This window comes from Mangifera indica, chromosome 1 (genome assembly GCF_011075055.1).
Source record: "Mangifera indica cultivar Alphonso chromosome 1, CATAS_Mindica_2.1, whole genome shotgun sequence".
Taxonomy (NCBI): Eukaryota; Viridiplantae; Streptophyta; class Magnoliopsida; order Sapindales; family Anacardiaceae; genus Mangifera; species Mangifera indica.
Window position 1 is genome coordinate 8,063,199 of NC_058137.1, and position 17,194 is coordinate 8,080,392.

General features: G+C 34.6%; 2 protein-coding genes across 7 annotated transcripts; one reads left to right on the forward strand and one right to left on the reverse strand.

The window, feature by feature from the left end:
• Window positions 1-1,185: 1,185 nt before the first annotated feature.
• On the forward strand, window positions 1,186-13,387 carry LOC123217458 (exosome complex exonuclease RRP44 homolog A-like). 3 transcript variants are annotated; one of them, XM_044638506.1, is made up of 24 exons: window positions 1,186-1,495; window positions 1,600-1,757; window positions 1,853-1,908; window positions 2,034-2,156; window positions 2,348-2,478; window positions 2,586-2,826; window positions 3,111-3,261; window positions 3,411-3,651; window positions 3,877-4,033; window positions 4,155-4,223; window positions 4,742-4,867; window positions 5,016-5,068; window positions 5,640-5,746; window positions 6,797-6,851; window positions 6,936-7,035; window positions 8,347-8,458; window positions 9,074-9,194; window positions 9,601-9,660; window positions 9,749-9,854; window positions 9,938-10,033; window positions 10,472-10,553; window positions 11,460-11,525; window positions 11,752-11,957; window positions 13,098-13,387. In XM_044638506.1, exons 1-23 carry the CDS (start codon window positions 1,310-1,312, stop codon window positions 11,948-11,950), a joined length of 2,796 nt encoding a protein of 931 aa, XP_044494441.1. In that variant the 5' UTR covers window positions 1,186-1,309; the 3' UTR covers window positions 11,951-11,957; window positions 13,098-13,387. The 3 variants fall into 3 exon arrangements, with proteins under 3 accessions (XP_044494441.1, XP_044494450.1, XP_044494432.1); XM_044638515.1 differs by having other exon boundaries at window positions 11,752-11,952; XM_044638497.1 differs by lacking the exon at window positions 13,098-13,387 and having other exon boundaries at window positions 11,752-12,137.
• On the reverse strand, window positions 12,281-16,673 carry LOC123217474 (protein PIN-LIKES 5-like). 4 transcript variants are annotated; one of them, XM_044638526.1, is made up of 10 exons: window positions 16,462-16,673; window positions 14,923-15,114; window positions 14,756-14,835; window positions 14,306-14,430; window positions 14,089-14,210; window positions 13,668-13,988; window positions 13,481-13,581; window positions 13,358-13,410; window positions 13,083-13,268; window positions 12,281-13,008 (listed from the first exon to the last, which is right to left on the reverse strand). In XM_044638526.1, exons 2-10 carry the CDS (start codon window positions 15,055-15,057, stop codon window positions 12,884-12,886), a joined length of 1,248 nt encoding a protein of 415 aa, XP_044494461.1. In that variant the 5' UTR covers window positions 15,058-15,114; window positions 16,462-16,673; the 3' UTR covers window positions 12,281-12,883. The 4 variants fall into 4 exon arrangements, with proteins under 4 accessions (XP_044494461.1, XP_044494478.1, XP_044494471.1 ...); XM_044638543.1 differs by lacking the exon at window positions 16,462-16,673 and adding an exon at window positions 15,187-16,397; XM_044638536.1 differs by lacking the exon at window positions 16,462-16,673 and having other exon boundaries at window positions 14,923-16,397.
• Between the last annotated feature and the right edge of the window lie 521 nt (window positions 16,674-17,194).

The following is a 17,194-nucleotide window of genomic DNA, read 5'->3' on the forward strand; positions in this document are numbered from 1 at the left end:
AAAATGCTCCTCCCAACAATGATAGAGACTAGGATATCAATTTTCATCCCCACCCACTCCACTGCCATCCCTATTAGGAACAAGTTTGGATGCAATTTGATTTGGTTTAAGCTTGTAGCTAAGATAGAATAAGCTGATCAAACTAAGGATTAAATGTGTAATCATAAATAATTCAAGTTCAAACCTTAATTTTATATAGGCCAAAAGACTTATTCCCACCTAAGGTCCACCTAAGGTTTGGTGAAATCCCAAATTTCTATCGTTAACTTTTAAAAACCCATATTTCTGATAAAATTTACTGTTAAAGTTAAGAGTAAAAGTGTTATTTAGCTAAAAATATTTTTTTAAAAAAAAAATTTATCGCATTTCTCTTATTAGTTTAAAAATTTAACAATTTTCCCTATTCAAAGTTTAAAAAGTGACAATTTCCCTCAAATAGTTTTGAACTGTCACTGGAGATGACGAATTTTGTCATCTCTAATTGCATTCTCTCCCCCTTCAACTTCTCTCACCTTATACTACTGTCTCCAATGAAGGTAACAAATCATTTTTATCTGAGACAAAGACCAATCATCTTTGTCTTCATTGAAGACGATTGGAGTTTAGGGTTTTAGATCGAGAAGGAGAGAGAACGCGGTCAGAGACTACAAAATTTGTTGTCTTCAATGATAATTTCAAAACTTTAGGAAAAAATGATTACTTTTTAAGCTTTTGATAGAAAAAATTATTAGATTTTTAAATTAAAGGAGAAAAATATGATAAATTTTACTCTTAATTCTAATAATAAATTTTAATATAAGGAGTAATATTTAAATTTTTAAAAATTAATAAATAAGAGTTTAAAATTTTACCATATCTTAAGTGAGAATAAATCCTTTGGTGTTTTATATATTGAGACTTACTCGGCTAAAAAAATTGTGGATCATTGACCTTGATTTAATTTTTCTAAATTTGAGCTAATATCAAATTAACTCTTATTCAAATTTAGTAATTTTGTTTAAATAAAATCTAATTTTTGTTTTTAAAACTTTAATAAGCCACTAAGTTGCTACCCAAATAGAATTTAGCCACCAAGGGTTTGACCCCGTTGCTACCCAAGTTGACGGCTTAGATTTGGGCCTGGGCCGGTTCATTAACCCGGTGGAATGTCCATTAACACGATATGAATCGTAAAAGAGAGAAAGAATTCCCATTTCACTCCCTCGACATTTTTCTATTCTCAAGCAAAGCAAAAGCGCAGCAGCAACGACGGCAACACGGAGCTTCTGCTAAACTCTGAACAAAATTGAAGAAGAAAGAATAAAAGAAGATGTTGAAGAGCAATGTATTCAACAAGAAAACGAGAAACAACAGAATAAAAAAAGAAGTCCGAGAAGTGTATTTACGAGACGACATATGGTGCGGGGCTTCGTCTTGTAGAATTTGCGATTCTTCTGTTGCTCGTTTAACTGCTTCCACTATTCTGGTTGTTGATACTAATGTTGTTCTCAACCAGGTTCATTGAGTTTCTCCTCACTTTGTTTTGTTTTGTTACTGTTATGAAATACTCTCTTTCCTTTTTACACTTTTATTTAATGATTCGAAACGGTGTGGCTTTAGATTGATTTACTGGAGAATGCGGCGATTGATGACGTGGTGGTGCTATCGGTGGTGTTGGATGAAGTTAAGAACAAGAACGTCTCTGTTTACAATAGAATTAGAGCTCTTTGCAGTAATTCTTTGAGGAAGTTCTATGTTTTTTCTAATAAATTTCACAAGTGAGTTTTTTTTTTGGTTCATAGTGATTGTGTACTTACTGTGTTTCATTACTTTTATTGTGATTTTTTTGTGTAATTTGATATTCCTTATGCAGGGATACGCATGTTGAGAAAATGGATAAAGAAAGTCCAAATGATTTAAATGATAGAGGTTTGTTCTTCTCAAGGAAATTGATTTTGATGTTTTTTTCTTGTAGATTGTGATTTGTACTTCTTAAATATTGTTGTAGCTGTAACCTTTGTTTTACTCTTTGGCATGCCCTTCTTGTGATTCAGCTATTCGTGTGGCCACGCAGTGGTATCAGAAGCATCTTGGAGATGGAACACGGGTTTTACTTTTAACTAACGACAGAGAAAATAGGAGGAAGGCTACTGAAGAGGGAATTTTTGCTGAGACAAGTATGTAAAGTATCTTTTTGTCTTTTCTCAGAGTGGCTCCCTTGCATGTTCTTAGATTTTCAATATTGAAAAAGTGATTATTGTTGGTTTTTAAGTCGTTACTTATTGGTGGAAATACTTTTATCCATGAAGCTGGATGCTGAAATACTTTATACATGAAGCTGAATGCTGAAAATTTGCCTTTATTTCAGTTGAGTCATATGTGAAATCATTGGGTCTGCCAAATTTGCTTGATCTGCTTGTCCAACCTGCATCTGAAGATGTGAACACAGAAGATGTTGAAGATTTGAGACCGTCAAAGAGGAGAGTCCTTTACCCGGAGGTAGCTATTGAGACTTATTCCCTTTCTGAGTCATTGGTTTTTCTGATTACAGTCCTCCATGAAGGACTTTCTCTTTGTAAAGTTAATTGATTTTGTTGTTTACTCAGCATAAACCCATGTCTGAGATTACAGCTGGGTTGCGCCGTGGAATATACCATCAAGGAAAACTTCGTGTTAACCGTTACAATCCATTTGAAGCATATGTTGGAAGTGAGAGCATTGGTGATGAAATAATCATCTGTGGACGTACATATATGAATAGAGCTTTTGATGGTGATATAGTGGCTGTTGAACTTCTACCTCAAGAGCAGTGGCATGAGGAGAAATCCATAATTTTGGCAGATGAAGGTAAGTTAGTATGTGCATATTGGTCTTGCTAGAATTAGCATGCATGTTAATGACCAAGCCACCATAGATCTAACACCATTGCCATTACTATTTGCATTTTCAAAGTGTGATTAAGTAAACATTGACATCATATTATCATTCTTTCATTGTGATCTCTTTTGACGGTTAGTTTCACGTGTAGAATTGAACTTCTTCCCCTTTTTTTCTCTGTCTAGAAGATAATATCTTATAATTACTCTAAGTGTGTTATCCTATTTCATACTTAATATCTTAGTCTTGTACAGAGGATGAGAATGAGGATGATATTCATCTGGCTCCAAGTAGTGCTGATGTTGCTTCTAGGACTTCAAATCTTGTAACTACTGGTGATGAAAATAATGTTCCTAGGCGTCCCTCTGGTCATGTGGTTGGAATCATAAAGAGGAATTGGCATTCGTAAGTTGATTGCTTACTATGCTTCTTTGTTGGATTGTGTTTCCCTATACTTCTTATGTCCCATGAGTATTACATGCTGACACTTCAAACTAGTTAAATTCAAGTTTGTCCTTATTCAGTTGTGTGATAAATGTAATGATTTAATGCAGTTATTGTGGATCTTTGGAGCCAATGCCAATGCCTGCTGGTAGTGGTAGCATTGCCCGTGCCTTATTTGTCTCCAAAGATCGCAGATTTCCTAAGATTCGAATTCAAACTCGGCAGCTTGGAAATCTTTTGGACAAGAGAATAATTGTGGCGGTTGATTCCTGGGACCGTCAATCTCGGTACCCTTCTGGTCATTATGTACGGGTCATAGGAGATATAGGTGACAGAGATACTGAAAGTGAGGTATTCAATAATGAGTTCATCTTTATAAGTGTATCTGTGTGTGTGGGTTTTTTTTTTTTTTGGGGGGGGGGGGGGGGGGGGGGGGGGGTGTAGGTATTGAGGATCCCTGGGCTTGTGGAAGGGGAATCTCCATGCAATTAGTAGAGTATAGGAGATTTTGTGAAGTAAATTGTGGAGAAGTCAAAGTTTATATGAAAATGACATCAACTCTTTTGCCTGCTGCAGATGGTCCTGATAGAAAATGATATAGATGCAAGGCCATTTTCTGTTCAAGTTTTGGCGTGCTTGCCACCATTGCCATGGTCAGTGTCCTCCGAAGATTTGGCCAGTCCTGTCCGGCTTGATTTGCGACATCTGCGTGTGTTTAGTGTGGATCCTCCAGGTAGGTAACTAATTGGGATATACTTCTTGCTTATTCTTGATTCTCTTGTTCATACTACATTCTTGATAGGACATATATTTAAGATTGTGAAATATTTGTGCTTCTGGTTTTTTTTTTTCAGGTTGCAAGGATATTGATGATGCACTACATTGTACATCTCTTCCCAATGGAAATTTTGAAGTTGGAGTTCGTATCCTTCAGAATTTTGACTTTCGAACATGCTGAAAATTTCAACTTCATTGCCAATAAATTTTAAATTTGACATGTGCAATATGTTTGTTTCTGAGAGCTTATGACAGTGTGAACACATCTTCTATCTTTTCAGTATCTGTTTCTCTCTCTCTCCCCACCAGCCTTGAACAGCAATGGAGTGGAGTCATTGTTATGTTTATAATGGTTCGATACTTCTTCCCTTAGGAGAGCCACTATAATGTTTTTTGAGGTGCCCCCATCTGTATTATTTTCTAAAATTTTAATGATCTGCAATATCATTCCTGAAAAGTGGTTGAGTCACATCACAATACCTTCTTTGTTTTAATCTACTGGACCAACATGTTTCTTTTCATTCATCCAACATGCCAACTGCCAAAATTTGAGTTATATTAATGGTTCACTGTGTACTTTAGCCCTGGAATTCAATTTTAATGACAGTCTTGTTCTAAACATATACCAGATACTTAAACATTCTTCTTTAGCAAAATCAATTAGATATAGCTGATGTAACAAATTTTGTTCATCCGGGCACTCCACTTGATGATGAGGCCTCAAAAAGGGGCACATCTGTCTACCTTGTTGAGCGCCGAATTGACATGCTACCCAAACCTCTGACAGAAGGTATGCATTTGTGTATTTTCCTTTTTATATATGCATTTCTTGTTTTTCATTTGAATGGATGTATGCTATATGAAGTTTTATTAGATTTTATGGTTTTCATTTATCTTTCAGGCTGTATATCACTGTCAATAACTAATTTTTCTTGCAGATATATGTTCACTTCGAGCTGATGTGGAAAGGCTAGCATTCTCTGTTATTTGGGTATGTGCTTCTTTTGCTTTAGATCATATACTAAACTCATCTGATAATTTTGTGGATTCTCTCTCTCCCTTGCTCGGTTTGCACTGTTGAGTATTCTTGAGACTCTACATGGTGTGATTTGTGTGTAAAGTATGACTAAACATTTCTAAAGAGTTAACTGTACTGATTAATTTTTGCTTGTGTATGAGACGTCGAATGGATTTTGATTCTGTGTAATAGTTATGAAGGGAGTAAAATATCAACAGAGGTATAGTTATTTGATATGCAAGTTTGTCATTGTTATATGTAGATCTTTAACGGCCATTAAACAATATAAATTGCTGATTCTGAAGATCTTTAAAAGAGTTAATGATTGAATAACTACTTTCATGCTGCATAAATACTGTTTTTTTGGGACTTTGCTGTTCTATTATGGAGGTTTTTTTTTTTTTTTTTTTAAAGCTAAATGACTAATGTAAAAATATGCAATTTTTTTATGGACATACTCCTCCATCTACCACTCACAAACTTGAATGTTGTTTGGACAAATTTGTCTTTTGGATTCTTACTTCAATAAGTTATATGATGCCAGGAAATGACACCTGAAGCAGAGATTATTTCTACAAGATACACAAAAAGTGTCATTAAATCCTGTGCAGCATTGTCTTATGTTGAAGCTCAGGCTAGGATGGATGATAGGTACCTTCTCTTACTTTGCCTTTTTACAATGTGTGGATACAGTTCACTTATTTCCTTTTAATGTGTCTTTATTTATGTTTTCACTACCCTTATCTAATTTTTTTAATATATCCTGCCAAATACTTTTTTACTGTTGACTTTACTTATATTTTTATTTATATTAAGTAGCAAATGCCGGTAGCTTATATAGTGGAACAAAGCAACTGTTGCTTTATCTGGAATGTTGTATGCTGATATGACATATTTCATCCACGAGTTTCTGGTGAATAATTGCCAAAAGTTCAATATAATTTGGAACTAAGTAATTGAGAAATTATAGGATCACTAAATTTGCACTTGAGAGAGTATAAGTCAGTTCTAATTCACTGTCTTTTTGAAGTTTTTGTTGTTATTGAAGACAGAAACACAGTCACTAGTCGATTGATTAGGATTATTGCTGCTGAAGTGTGGTCTTGCAGAATAGCTTTGCTAAACCGATTAGCCACGCTGCCAAGATATTTATCCTGTATAACATTAGAGCCTGAGTTTTTACTTCTATTTCTCAAAAAATTTGTGTCAATTTATGAGACATTGTTTAAAATTCTCCCCCTTTGATTATTTTGCTCTCTTTGTGGATTTCTAGTCCATTGATGCAATCATTTCAATCTTTTCTTTAATATAGCTAAACAATTTTTATTTATATATATATATATACATATATGAGACATTGTTTAGTGTTGAAAACTGAAATTCAAGCCCATAGTTGATGCTTATTTGTTTCAAAAACTTCTTAATAATACAAAAGGCCTTTTTCTTCCTGCGTTGGTTATTAATATTCAAGCAATGCTTATGGATGATGGGCTATGATAATTTAAGCAGTGACTATGGAAAATCTATGAGCCACCAATTTATTCCTTTAGTCCATTTGTTTTTGCTGGCAAGAACTTGCATATATCCTGAATGGGTTGTCTGTTGTATGATGCATATATACATACATCTTTTTGTCATTTGTTTCCCTTTTATGAGTGTCATTTTGTTGAAACAATTCAACTGCTTTTATTGTTTGTTCAGTCGACTGATGGATTCAGTAACTACAGATTTGAGAAATATGAATTATTTGGCAAAGGTACACTTATCTGGTGACTGCTGTACTTAGTTCATCTGATATTAGTGGATTTCTCTGAGAAAGTTGCTTCTTATGATTCTGCAGGTGATGAGACAGAGACGTATTGAAAGAGGAGCATTAACTCTTGCCTCTGCTGAAGTCAAATTTCAAATTGATACAGAGACTCATGACCCTCTTGATATTGGTATGTTGTCTGAATGGAAGGTCCTTTCATTTTAACTCCATACAACTGTAAATATGTATATGTCCCCAGGCCCATGGGTGCTTCATGGTTATGATTTTGTATATATTTTATTAGAACTTTAGAAGTTATGAAAGTAGTATTGGTAAATAAAAACTAAACAAAACTGAACAAGATGTCTACTGAGGAAGGGCAAACTTGTGGGAAAAAAAAAAGAAAAAACCATACATAATGTATACTAGAAAGACCAAAAAAACAACCATTTTAAAAACAACCAAGAACCACTTAAAGCAACTATGAACACTATGAATAGCAAAGAACTAACTCTTAAGTTTAATGAATAAAGGAGAAAAAGAACCTCGAAAACTTGTCTTTGACACCAAAAGGAGGCTAAAAGTTGATCTTTATACCACAAAGAATGGGTATCTTTCTCTTTGTTGATGTCAAAATCCTTATATTCCTTTTCATTTATTTCTTTTTAAAACTTTCTTGTTTCTATATAGCTTGCATCTTGGTCAGACTAAGTAAGCTTTCTTGGTTTTGCTTTAAGAAATTTAAACTCTTCCACAGATGATTTCGTCTGGGTTAATTCTTTTCAAGCCCAGATAATTGAATTCCATGTCAATGACATTTCTTAGAGATTTATAATGTGCTTGAAAATGATTGTTATTCTATGTTGTGTCGAAACAGTGATAAAGATGCTTTGGTTTGACTTTATTGTGGGTGTTCGATCTGAAAATTAGAATTGGGATCTGTTGGTGGTGCTGCCTTTGATTGAATATGACTAAATCTGTAAAATGAAGGGAATAGACAGATATACACATTGAATTCATGATTTTGAGAAAGAAAAGGCTGTTTTAATAACATTATAATATGTTCTGACAATGCTTAATATGTATAAACTCTTTGTATAAAGCATAGTTATATTACCTTGAACTTTCTTCTAGAGTTTTGTGCATATTGTATATGGAATATATTCTTCTTGTGGCTTTTCCTAAATCATGGCATCTTACAGCTAGTTTTGTTTCTAACATTCGTTCTAACATACCTTTAAGTCATGAAGGTGTCTATATTTTTGTATATTTCAAGTATGCTTGCAAACATAATGGTGGCATCTTTCCTGCTCATTATTTTTTTCCTGGAACCATATCATTTTATGTAGAGAAGTCGCAGCGTCATGTTGCTTCACTTGAATTCTTACACCTTCGGGTCTTCATTTGTTGTTCATTTACTAGCTTTCATTATCCATGTATTTTACTCCAATAATCATATTGTTTTGGATTTCATTTGATTTTTCTGATGATTTTTTTGCAGGTATGTACCAGATTCGAGAAGCGAACCAAATGGTTGAGGAGTTCATGCTTGCAGCTAATGTTTCAGTTGCTGAACAAATCCTTAAAAATTTTCCTCTGTGCTCATTGTTAAGGTAAAATTGGTGGATTTCTATTAGTTTGGTGTCTCAGCCTTTTTCTCTTTTGCTTGTTTTTAAGAATCTAACTTTGCTTTTGTTTTCTCTTAAGGCTTTAGAGTGCAAACAGTAGATTGTCCTTATCCCTGCTTTCTCTTAAATGGTCCACTGTTGGCAGGCATTCTTCATGATTGCATTATAGCTTATTTACATTTTTGAGCAATGGCCAAAAAAATTATGATCTCATGAATGTCTAAATTTAATCTCTAAGATAAAACCTATTTATCACTGGATGAAAATAGTTCTATTTTAGTGACCCTTAGAACTATCTGGATGAGGACCAGTGGATGGCTTTTCTCTGTCATCTTGTGATTTCTTTACTGCCACCAAGTTGCAGGAGTTAGACTTCAGTTGATTTATAAGGAAGCATAGTGGTGTGCCACTTGGAAAAGCAATTGCAATTTGATTTTTACCCTAAATTGGCATGATTAAAATTTCCTCAAATAATTTATTGGATATAATGTATCTTTGTGAACAAAAGGGTCAGATCTGAATGGTAGATGAAGAAAATTGTCTTCAAAATTATGTGGTTGTGGTTTAGTGGACAGATATGGACATTGGTTTTGTGTGCAGGCGCCATCCTTCTCCGATGAAAGAGATGCTTGAACCTTTACTGCGTACTGCTGCTGCTGTGGGTCTCAACTTGGATGTTTCATCATCAAAAGCACTGGCTGATTCACTTGACCATGCTGTGGTAAGACTATCATGTTATTGCATATCTGTTTACTGACACAGTGGATACTGCCTCTCTGGGGTATATACTTGTATCATTTATAAACTTTCTGTAATAAACAGATATTGTGGTAGATATACATGTTTAATTGTCAAATATTTAGATTTTATTTTTACAACAAACATAATGTGCTAGTCACTTGGGTTAGATGTTGACTGACCAGTGTTGCATTGACTTGTCGGTTATTTTTTTAGTTTGTTTTTCTTTAATTTTCTTTTCAGTATTTATTGTTTCTAGGCTTCATTTGCATGTACACTAGTTTGTTTGTATGTGAAACTTTGTAGTTCTGACTGGTTATGTGTACTGCATTTCCATTTGGATAGTCTGTATGTCTGCTGTTTGGTATCTCATTGTAAATGTTTGCCAGAGTGATGATCCGTACTTCAATAAGCTGATTCGGATACTGGCAACTAGATGCATGACACAGGTAATTCACTTGATTGAATGTGTGAATCCTTAAAATATGATAATGAAGCGTATGAATTCTAATACCTTTGACTTGAATTACAAATCAGGCAGTGTATTTCTGTAGTGGGGATCTCACGCCACCAGAATTTCATCATTATGGGCTTGCAGCGCCTCTGTACACTCATTTCACCTCTCCTATAAGGAGATATGCTGGTCAGTTAGGCTATTAATTCTGTGGTGTTCTGTTTTGTTAATGAGATTTTGTAATTTGAATTTGAAACTTCCTTTTCTTGCAGATGTTGTTGTGCACAGGTTGCTTGCTGCATCTTTAGGGATATACAAGCTCCCACCAGTATGCCAAGATAGACCCCAACTTACCAGTATTGCTGATAGTAAGTTTTCTTCTCTTTTGAAATTCTGCTGCCATCCTATATGAAACCATACAGCTGTCCTCGATGGCTATATTCTCTTCTTTGCACAATTGAAATATTTTGTTTGCAACTGGTGTCTGCTTCAATTTTCCATAGTTGCAAATCATATCCAACCTAGAGCAGTAGAACTACAATTCCTACAATCACATCTCACTGATTTGCTCTTGTGGAAGTTCTAATTTGTTGCTTCTCTTTCACATCTCAGATCTCCAATCTTTTAGGATCAAAAGATACTATCTGATATTTCACATGTACACTCCATTAAATCCAACTTTATTAATTGTTTCCATGAAAAAGATTACTTAGCTTTTTCTTCCTGAAATGGCAGATATTTTGGGATGATTACATGATGTGCTCTTACCTGTCTAAAGGTTGTTGCTTGTTGATACCTTTCTTCAGATTTGAATTATCGGCATAGGAATGCACAGATGGCTAGTCGGGCCTCGGTGGAGCTCCATACTCTCATCTACTTCAGAAAACGGTATGTATCAGATTAGGGGTGGGAAAACTGGTTCGGTTTGGTTTTTGGCTGGAATCTAACTGAATCAATTAGGTATTTTCCTATTGAAAACCGTACTGAACTGAACCAGTTTTCAACTGAAACCAAGCCAAACTGAAGCATAATTTCTTGGTTTGGCTTGATATGGTTTGTTGGATTACAAAAAATTATTTTACAACCAGTTACTTGTTTATATCTGCAACAAACTTCACATCTCCATCTACAAAAATTTGCACAATGATATTCTATTAATTCATTTTTAAGAATGTATTTATTAAAAAATGCATAAATGGAGACCTTTTAAACAGCATAGAGTGAATCAATGATGGCAAGACGCTCATGATTTTCCGGAGACTAATTAGTTGATTAGGTGACTAAGAGGGAGCTGATTTATAAAGAAAGAAAGATTCGAGGATAAATGATTAGGTGAAGAAAAGTGAGTTTTTTTGGCAGAAGCTGATGTGATGAAGTGGCTGGTGAAGAAGATTTTGAATGGAGTTGAGAATGGAAGGATCTCGTCATTGGTTTCTGAGGGAGTTGGGCAATGTCAGCAGAATGATTATTGAGAGTTTGGGTAAAGGTCGGCAAACTGTGTTTTTAGAGTTATGGCATTAGCTTTAATACCAGTGATTTGGTGTTGGCAAGAGAATGGTAGAACATGTATATAGTCCAATATGAAAACGCCATGTGTTTAAAATGTTGTGTTTCCTTAACGACTTGGTTCTATTTATTTTAAGTTGGTTTGGTTCTATTTTCTGGTAACCAAAGTTGGTTTAGTTCGGTTTGTTTTGGCTCATGTTTTTGCCCACCCCTATGGCAGAAACTCTCTCTCTCTTGGTAGCACAAACATACATAGAGGTGTGTGCTAATCTGTCTTTTCTCCTGCAGGCCCACAGACACAGAGGCTAGGATAGTGAAGATCAGATCCAATGGTTTTATTGTGTTTGTACCCAAGTACGAACTCGTATACTTCTCTATTTTCAACTACAATTATGTTGCACTTAATTTGCCCATCTTAAGAAAAAAAATTACTTTCCAGCTGCCCCATATTGTATCTTTTTTTTTTTTTTTTTTATAGTGGCTGTTGTATTCAGAAACTTGATTTTACATTTGTTCCATCTTTTGTTTTTTTATTCATACAAATTTTTGTTTGTATGTGGTTGACGAGGTGTTTTTTCAGGTTTGGCATAGAGGGCCCTGTGTACTTGACATCAAGAGGCAAGAATGGAGGTGGTGAATGGCACGTAGACGAGCAGCAGCAGAAGATTGTGAAGATGGATGGTAGTGTCTCATACAGTGTTCTGCAAACGTTGATGATTCACATGGAGGTTGTGGAGCCCCAGCCCAACCGGCCAAAACTCCAACTTACACTCATTTAAAAGTCTGGTAACTCTTTTCTTTCTTCCCCTACATTCTTGGCTGAACAATAAAATACAACATTTATGTTTGTTTCAATTCAATCTATTATATGGAACTAGGTTGAGGGTAGGTTGATGTTCAATAGGAAGAGTAGGTGCAAGAATGTTGTATCAAAATTTTGTTCTATTTAAACACTTCTTTCTCTTAGGGTTTCTATTTATATTCAGTACTATTGTCTAGATTGAAACGTACATAAATTTGATGAATATTGAGCAATAGGTTCTATATTGTTGTCAGATGTCAATGAAGTGCCAACACTGGTCCATTTTCAATTTTCTTCCAAATGCACATGACCATAATATCAATCGATTACTAAAACAATTACACGAATTAATCTTCTGGTCGTGTCTACATACAACAAATTCAATATTAGCAACTTAGATCATCTTCAAAACCCACAACGCATTCCTACTAGCTTTGGAAATCATCTTAAAAACCCACTCACTGGAATCTAGGCTTCATGTTGTATTACCAAATTTAGGGGAAAATAAAAAATGTTATGTGCACAATTTTGTGCACAAACGATCAAATATCATTATATGATTGAGTAGTTTTAAATTAACGATAAAATAATACTCAATTATATGATGATATGTCATTGTTTGTGCATATAGTTTTATTGAAAAAAACAATAAAACTATGTGCTTAAACAATAATATGTTATCATATGATCAGATATTATTTTATTTCTAATTTAAAACTATTTAATCATATGATGACATATCATTGTTTACGTATAAAATTGTACGTATAGCACTACTTAAAAATGAAAAAAAGGCCATTGTAGGGATTTGTATACTGTTTGCCCTTGATATAAAAAAAAACCTTTCTCATGCTGCATTCTCCAAAACACACGGGTTTAGAAGTCTCTCACTCTCCTAAGGTACAGGTAATTAGGTCAAGAGCCACATGTAGACTGTCGACCAAGATGTGAGAGCTAGTGCTGCAACCAAGTATGTCCATAAAAAGAGGACTGAACATTCCTCTTGAGCCACACCAAACAACTGGGTCATTGTACCTGTTCACATTAAAACAAAAAGTCATAGATGGGATGATTTGTTAAATAAATGTAGTAGACGACAAACTACTTACCAATATTCATGGCAGGTGGTAGAGTGAATTGAACCATAAGCACATAGTGGTATAAAGGGTCTGATGGAAGGAAACCAAGAGTGGAGGCTCCTTTAACTATCAATATACCCAGCACAGGAAGTATAATGTATCTAACACAAACTACACTTATGATCACCAATGGCTTTAGTGTCGAAGATCTTAAACCTGTAGAATATTAACACATATATGTAACGCATCATTCTTGTATTTTTTTTTTTTTTTTGGGTATATTGAAGATCTGGAAATTTAGTTACCTTGAATGAGATTGCCTCCAAGTATAAGTATGATACATGGAATTGTTCCATCCCTACAAATTTTAGTTTCCCTCTGAGTTTTCATATTATTATGGGAGAATACATCACAATCATAAATCATACCCAAGTATTTTAATTGAGTCTTGGATGACCCTCAAGGGAGCTTCATCACCAATTATAAGGTTTCTCAGCCAAGTGATCGCTCCAAAGATGAAGCCAATGATCTGTCGAGAGGGATCGGTCAATCTTGTAAGCACATAAATGTTGGAGAAATGTCAAAAAAGAAAAAGAAAATGAAAAAAGAACTCACTGCACCAATTGTTGGAGGTGCCATTAGCTCCTCCAAGATATTGTGAAAGAATTCAAGTGTCTTTTTCCAGGATGACTCTGATTTATCCTGATGACTAGTTGATTCTTGGGCTACAATTTGGCTTTCAGCATCTACAGAGGTAAGCTTCGGTATTTGTTCATCTTCTTCTCCCTTGAGAAGTTCAGTTTCTGGGGTGGCATCAAAAGCCTTGTTGGCCACCTTTGACTTGGATATATATTCAGCAGCTTGAAGTGCTTCGAATTTTACTGATGAGTTTCTTATCAGTTGGTAACTGTAAGTCCATATATAGAAACCACCAAGCTGCCTTACCCAAAATTACATAAATTTATGAGTCACAAGACAAAGAAACAAACTGAAATCAGATAATAATAATAAGAAGAATTGCAACATAATTTATTACCGCCATGGAGAAAGATGCATAAGAAAGTCCAACAGAGCTGCAAACATTGTGGTTCCCAAATGGACTTCCTTCCTCGTTACAGATTGCAGGAACAATTATAAGGAGAAGATTTCCCAAGTTCCCTGCATGAAAAATCTCATATCTCTTTCAAAATGGATCCAATAATTTCTTAAATTGATTTATCTAATGTGATAGAATTTCATCAATTTGTGCATACCTGATGCACATGTGGCAATGATAAGGCCTTCAAGATAAGGCTGAGGCCTTAGAATCTTGACAACCATCCATCCAAGAATGCCTCCAAACAGAAAAGTGAGCCCAATATTAATAGGCATAAACCACCTGAATCAAGCAAGATACAATAACCCTTCTAATCATTGTCTTATTCTGAGAAAACCATTTACCAGAAATCAAGAAGATTCACTAATAAGAAAGAAATGGCAGCTCGCTCTTGAAGGATAGTCTGAATAGCAATGGTGGCTTTCATGCATAAAAGGTATGGATTCAAAACCCTTTTATAATATTTCAAAATTAAACTCGATTGTAGACTGGTTATTAGATTTGAAATTTTACTTATTTAACATGATTAGCCCAAATGGTTTGATTTTATCAGTTCTTCGTGACAAAAAAAAAAAAATAAAAGGAAAGAAATGGTAACTCAATTTACCACGAGATTATGTCTTGAAGTGTCACAGTCTTAGCCAAACATGCGAACATGAGAGAGGGAGTGAATATCGTGAACACAATCTGCACTAATTAATCACTGAAAACTTAATATTTTTGAAGATGTTAGGAAGATTGTTTAAGTAGTAATGTAGTTGCAATGTGGCATACCTTGTTCAAGAATTTTCGGGCCTCTGTTGGAAGAAGATTGCAGGATTCGGTAGCCATGAAAGCTCCCAATAAGCTTATTAAAAGCACTTGCAGAATTGGCATAGTTGCCACTTCAAACAGTGTCCAGAACCCCATCTGCCTTCTGATATTGTAGCAGCTACTGAACTGGGTTGATTTTTATATAGCTAGATTCTAAAAGAAGAGAAGATCCCCAGATCAATGAACAAAAGCAAAATAAAAACAAGTTGAAAAACAAAATGTTACTTCAAAACTCATTAGAGCAGTTAACAGTAAAGATGGGTCCGAAATTGAAGGAGGAAACAACCATGAAGGTGGCAATTCTTGTCTGGACTTGAGCCTACATTCTTCTATATGATTTTTTAGGTTAAAATATAGCCATAAATACAAAAATTGATGAAGAAACACTGTAATATTACTATTAACAGTCACCCAGTTGGGGCTTTTTCATATGGATCTTTTGAAGTCGTTGAAGTTGAAATACGAATAACTAGTGGCATATGAGGTTTTTACGTTTATTGTTGATATTATTTTTGTTATGTTATACAGTACGAAATATGCTGAGATGATTTTTTTTTTTTTTTTTGTTTTTGAAAAGAAAGCCAATATTCTAGCTGTCCCATCAAAGGCTCCTTCCAGAATTCCTGTGGCCATAAATTGACCGGAATTCCAAGCTGGTTGGTTGTAATTAATAATTATTACGTGAAACTTACCTAAAAATCAAAAAAATGTGAAGAAGAGAAATTGGTGAATCCCAACTCTTCTTACGGAACAATCTGGGAACGACCTTAATCCATGTTTAACCATACTTTAATCAAGAGATTTAATTATATTTCTACTTTACAAACAAACCCAAAAGAGGGTTAAAAAGTAATTAGCAAAATTATATGAAAAGAAGAGAAAGGACACCTTGTAGAGCCATCAAGAAGCTGGTCCCCATTAGCTCAATTAAAAGAGAAACATTACAATGAATATGTCAACAGGAGAAGAATTATCATTACGAAGAAGAACATGGCTTAGCAACATGGAAGAGATCAAAATAGATTAATGATAAAATATGTGGAGTTAAAATTAGAGAGAAAGTATTTGACATGGAGAAAAGGGGAAGAAAAATTATCAAGAAGCCGGTGGCAAGGTTTAAGACGCTTGGTAACGTGAACTAAAATAGCCGGTTTAGAAGAAGATCAAGCCAAAACAATTACTTGGGAAATGCAATGAGGAGAATAATTATAAATAAAGATACATGAAAAGGGTCTTTCTGATTTTCATTTCAGGGTCAACTCACAAACAAAATATTGAATTCTTTCATTGGTTAAAGAAAGATGATGAACATCCTCGAATTGATAAGCGAAATCTACCAAAAATAGAAGAAAACAAGAAACTTTGTTTCCAGTACTTGATGAGGAACGCACACAAGAAGAATCCAACATGGTGACAACTTTATAATATTAATGTAGAAGGAAAATGAATAATGAAGCAGAAAGATGAAGATGAAGAAGAAGAAGAAGAAGAGAGGCAAACCTGGAGCAAGATCTGGGTTGATCGATGAGCTATTTATTTATCTATTGAGAGACAGAAATGATGATATGGAGATGATTCAACATGATGGTGGTGGTGGTGGTGGTTTTATAATATGGCAGGAAGGGCTGAGGCTCATTTGCCTATTTATATTTGTGTGTTGTATCTGCTTCTTTACATTAAAATCATCAGTCTATTTATAGAAAGAAATCACTGTAAATTAATTTGACAGAGAGAGAGAGCTGAAGAGCATTAGGAGTTTTACTTGTAAATCACTTATCCGTCTTCTGTCTATCTATCTATACACACACGCGCGCGCGCGCGCGCCTCAACGTAAGTTTATTTGTTTGCTCTCTCTAAAATATTCCATTAGAGCTTCTCCCTAAGCAAAAATGTTTATATATTATTTGGAAATAATCTCATTATAAGAACCCTGAAAGGTTGATGATATATAGATGGTAATATGGGCATTTTCTCTTGAAAGTTGAACCTTTTCCTGCAAAGTGCAATATTTTGGAGGAAGGGTTTGTGCAGCGGCATTAGAAAAGTAACACCCCAACACAATGAAAGGAAAAAATTCCACAAAGTTAGTGTGGCAGCCATGATAAAAAGTAATAGTGCGATACAACATTAAGATGATAGAAGACAATAAGTCAGTGCTGTAACATAGGTCGTGACACACTTTCAAAAATTCGAATTTCATGAAGCTTTCTTATTTGAATTTAGCTATAACTTA

Coding starts and splice junctions, on each gene's coding strand:
- LOC123217458 (XM_044638506.1), top strand. CDS start 1,310: ATGTTGAAGAGCAATGTATTCAACAAGAAAACGAGAAACAACAGAATA. Junction 2,827..3,110: donor CATAATTTTGGCAGATGAAG/GTAAGTTAGTAT, acceptor AGTCTTGTACAG/AGGATGAGAATGAGGATGAT. Junction 8,459..9,073: donor CCTCTGTGCTCATTGTTAAG/GTAAAATTGGTG, acceptor TTTTGTGTGCAG/GCGCCATCCTTCTCCGATGA.
- LOC123217474 (XM_044638526.1), bottom strand. CDS start 15,057: ATGGGGTTCTGGACACTGTTTGAAGTGGCAACTATGCCAATTCTGCAA. Junction 14,836..14,922: donor CCCGAAAATTCTTGAACAAG/GTATGCCACATT, acceptor TAATTAGTGCAG/ATTGTGTTCACGATATTCAC. Junction 14,211..14,305: donor CATTGCCACATGTGCATCAG/GTATGCACAAAT, acceptor TTTTTCATGCAG/GGAACTTGGGAAATCTTCTC.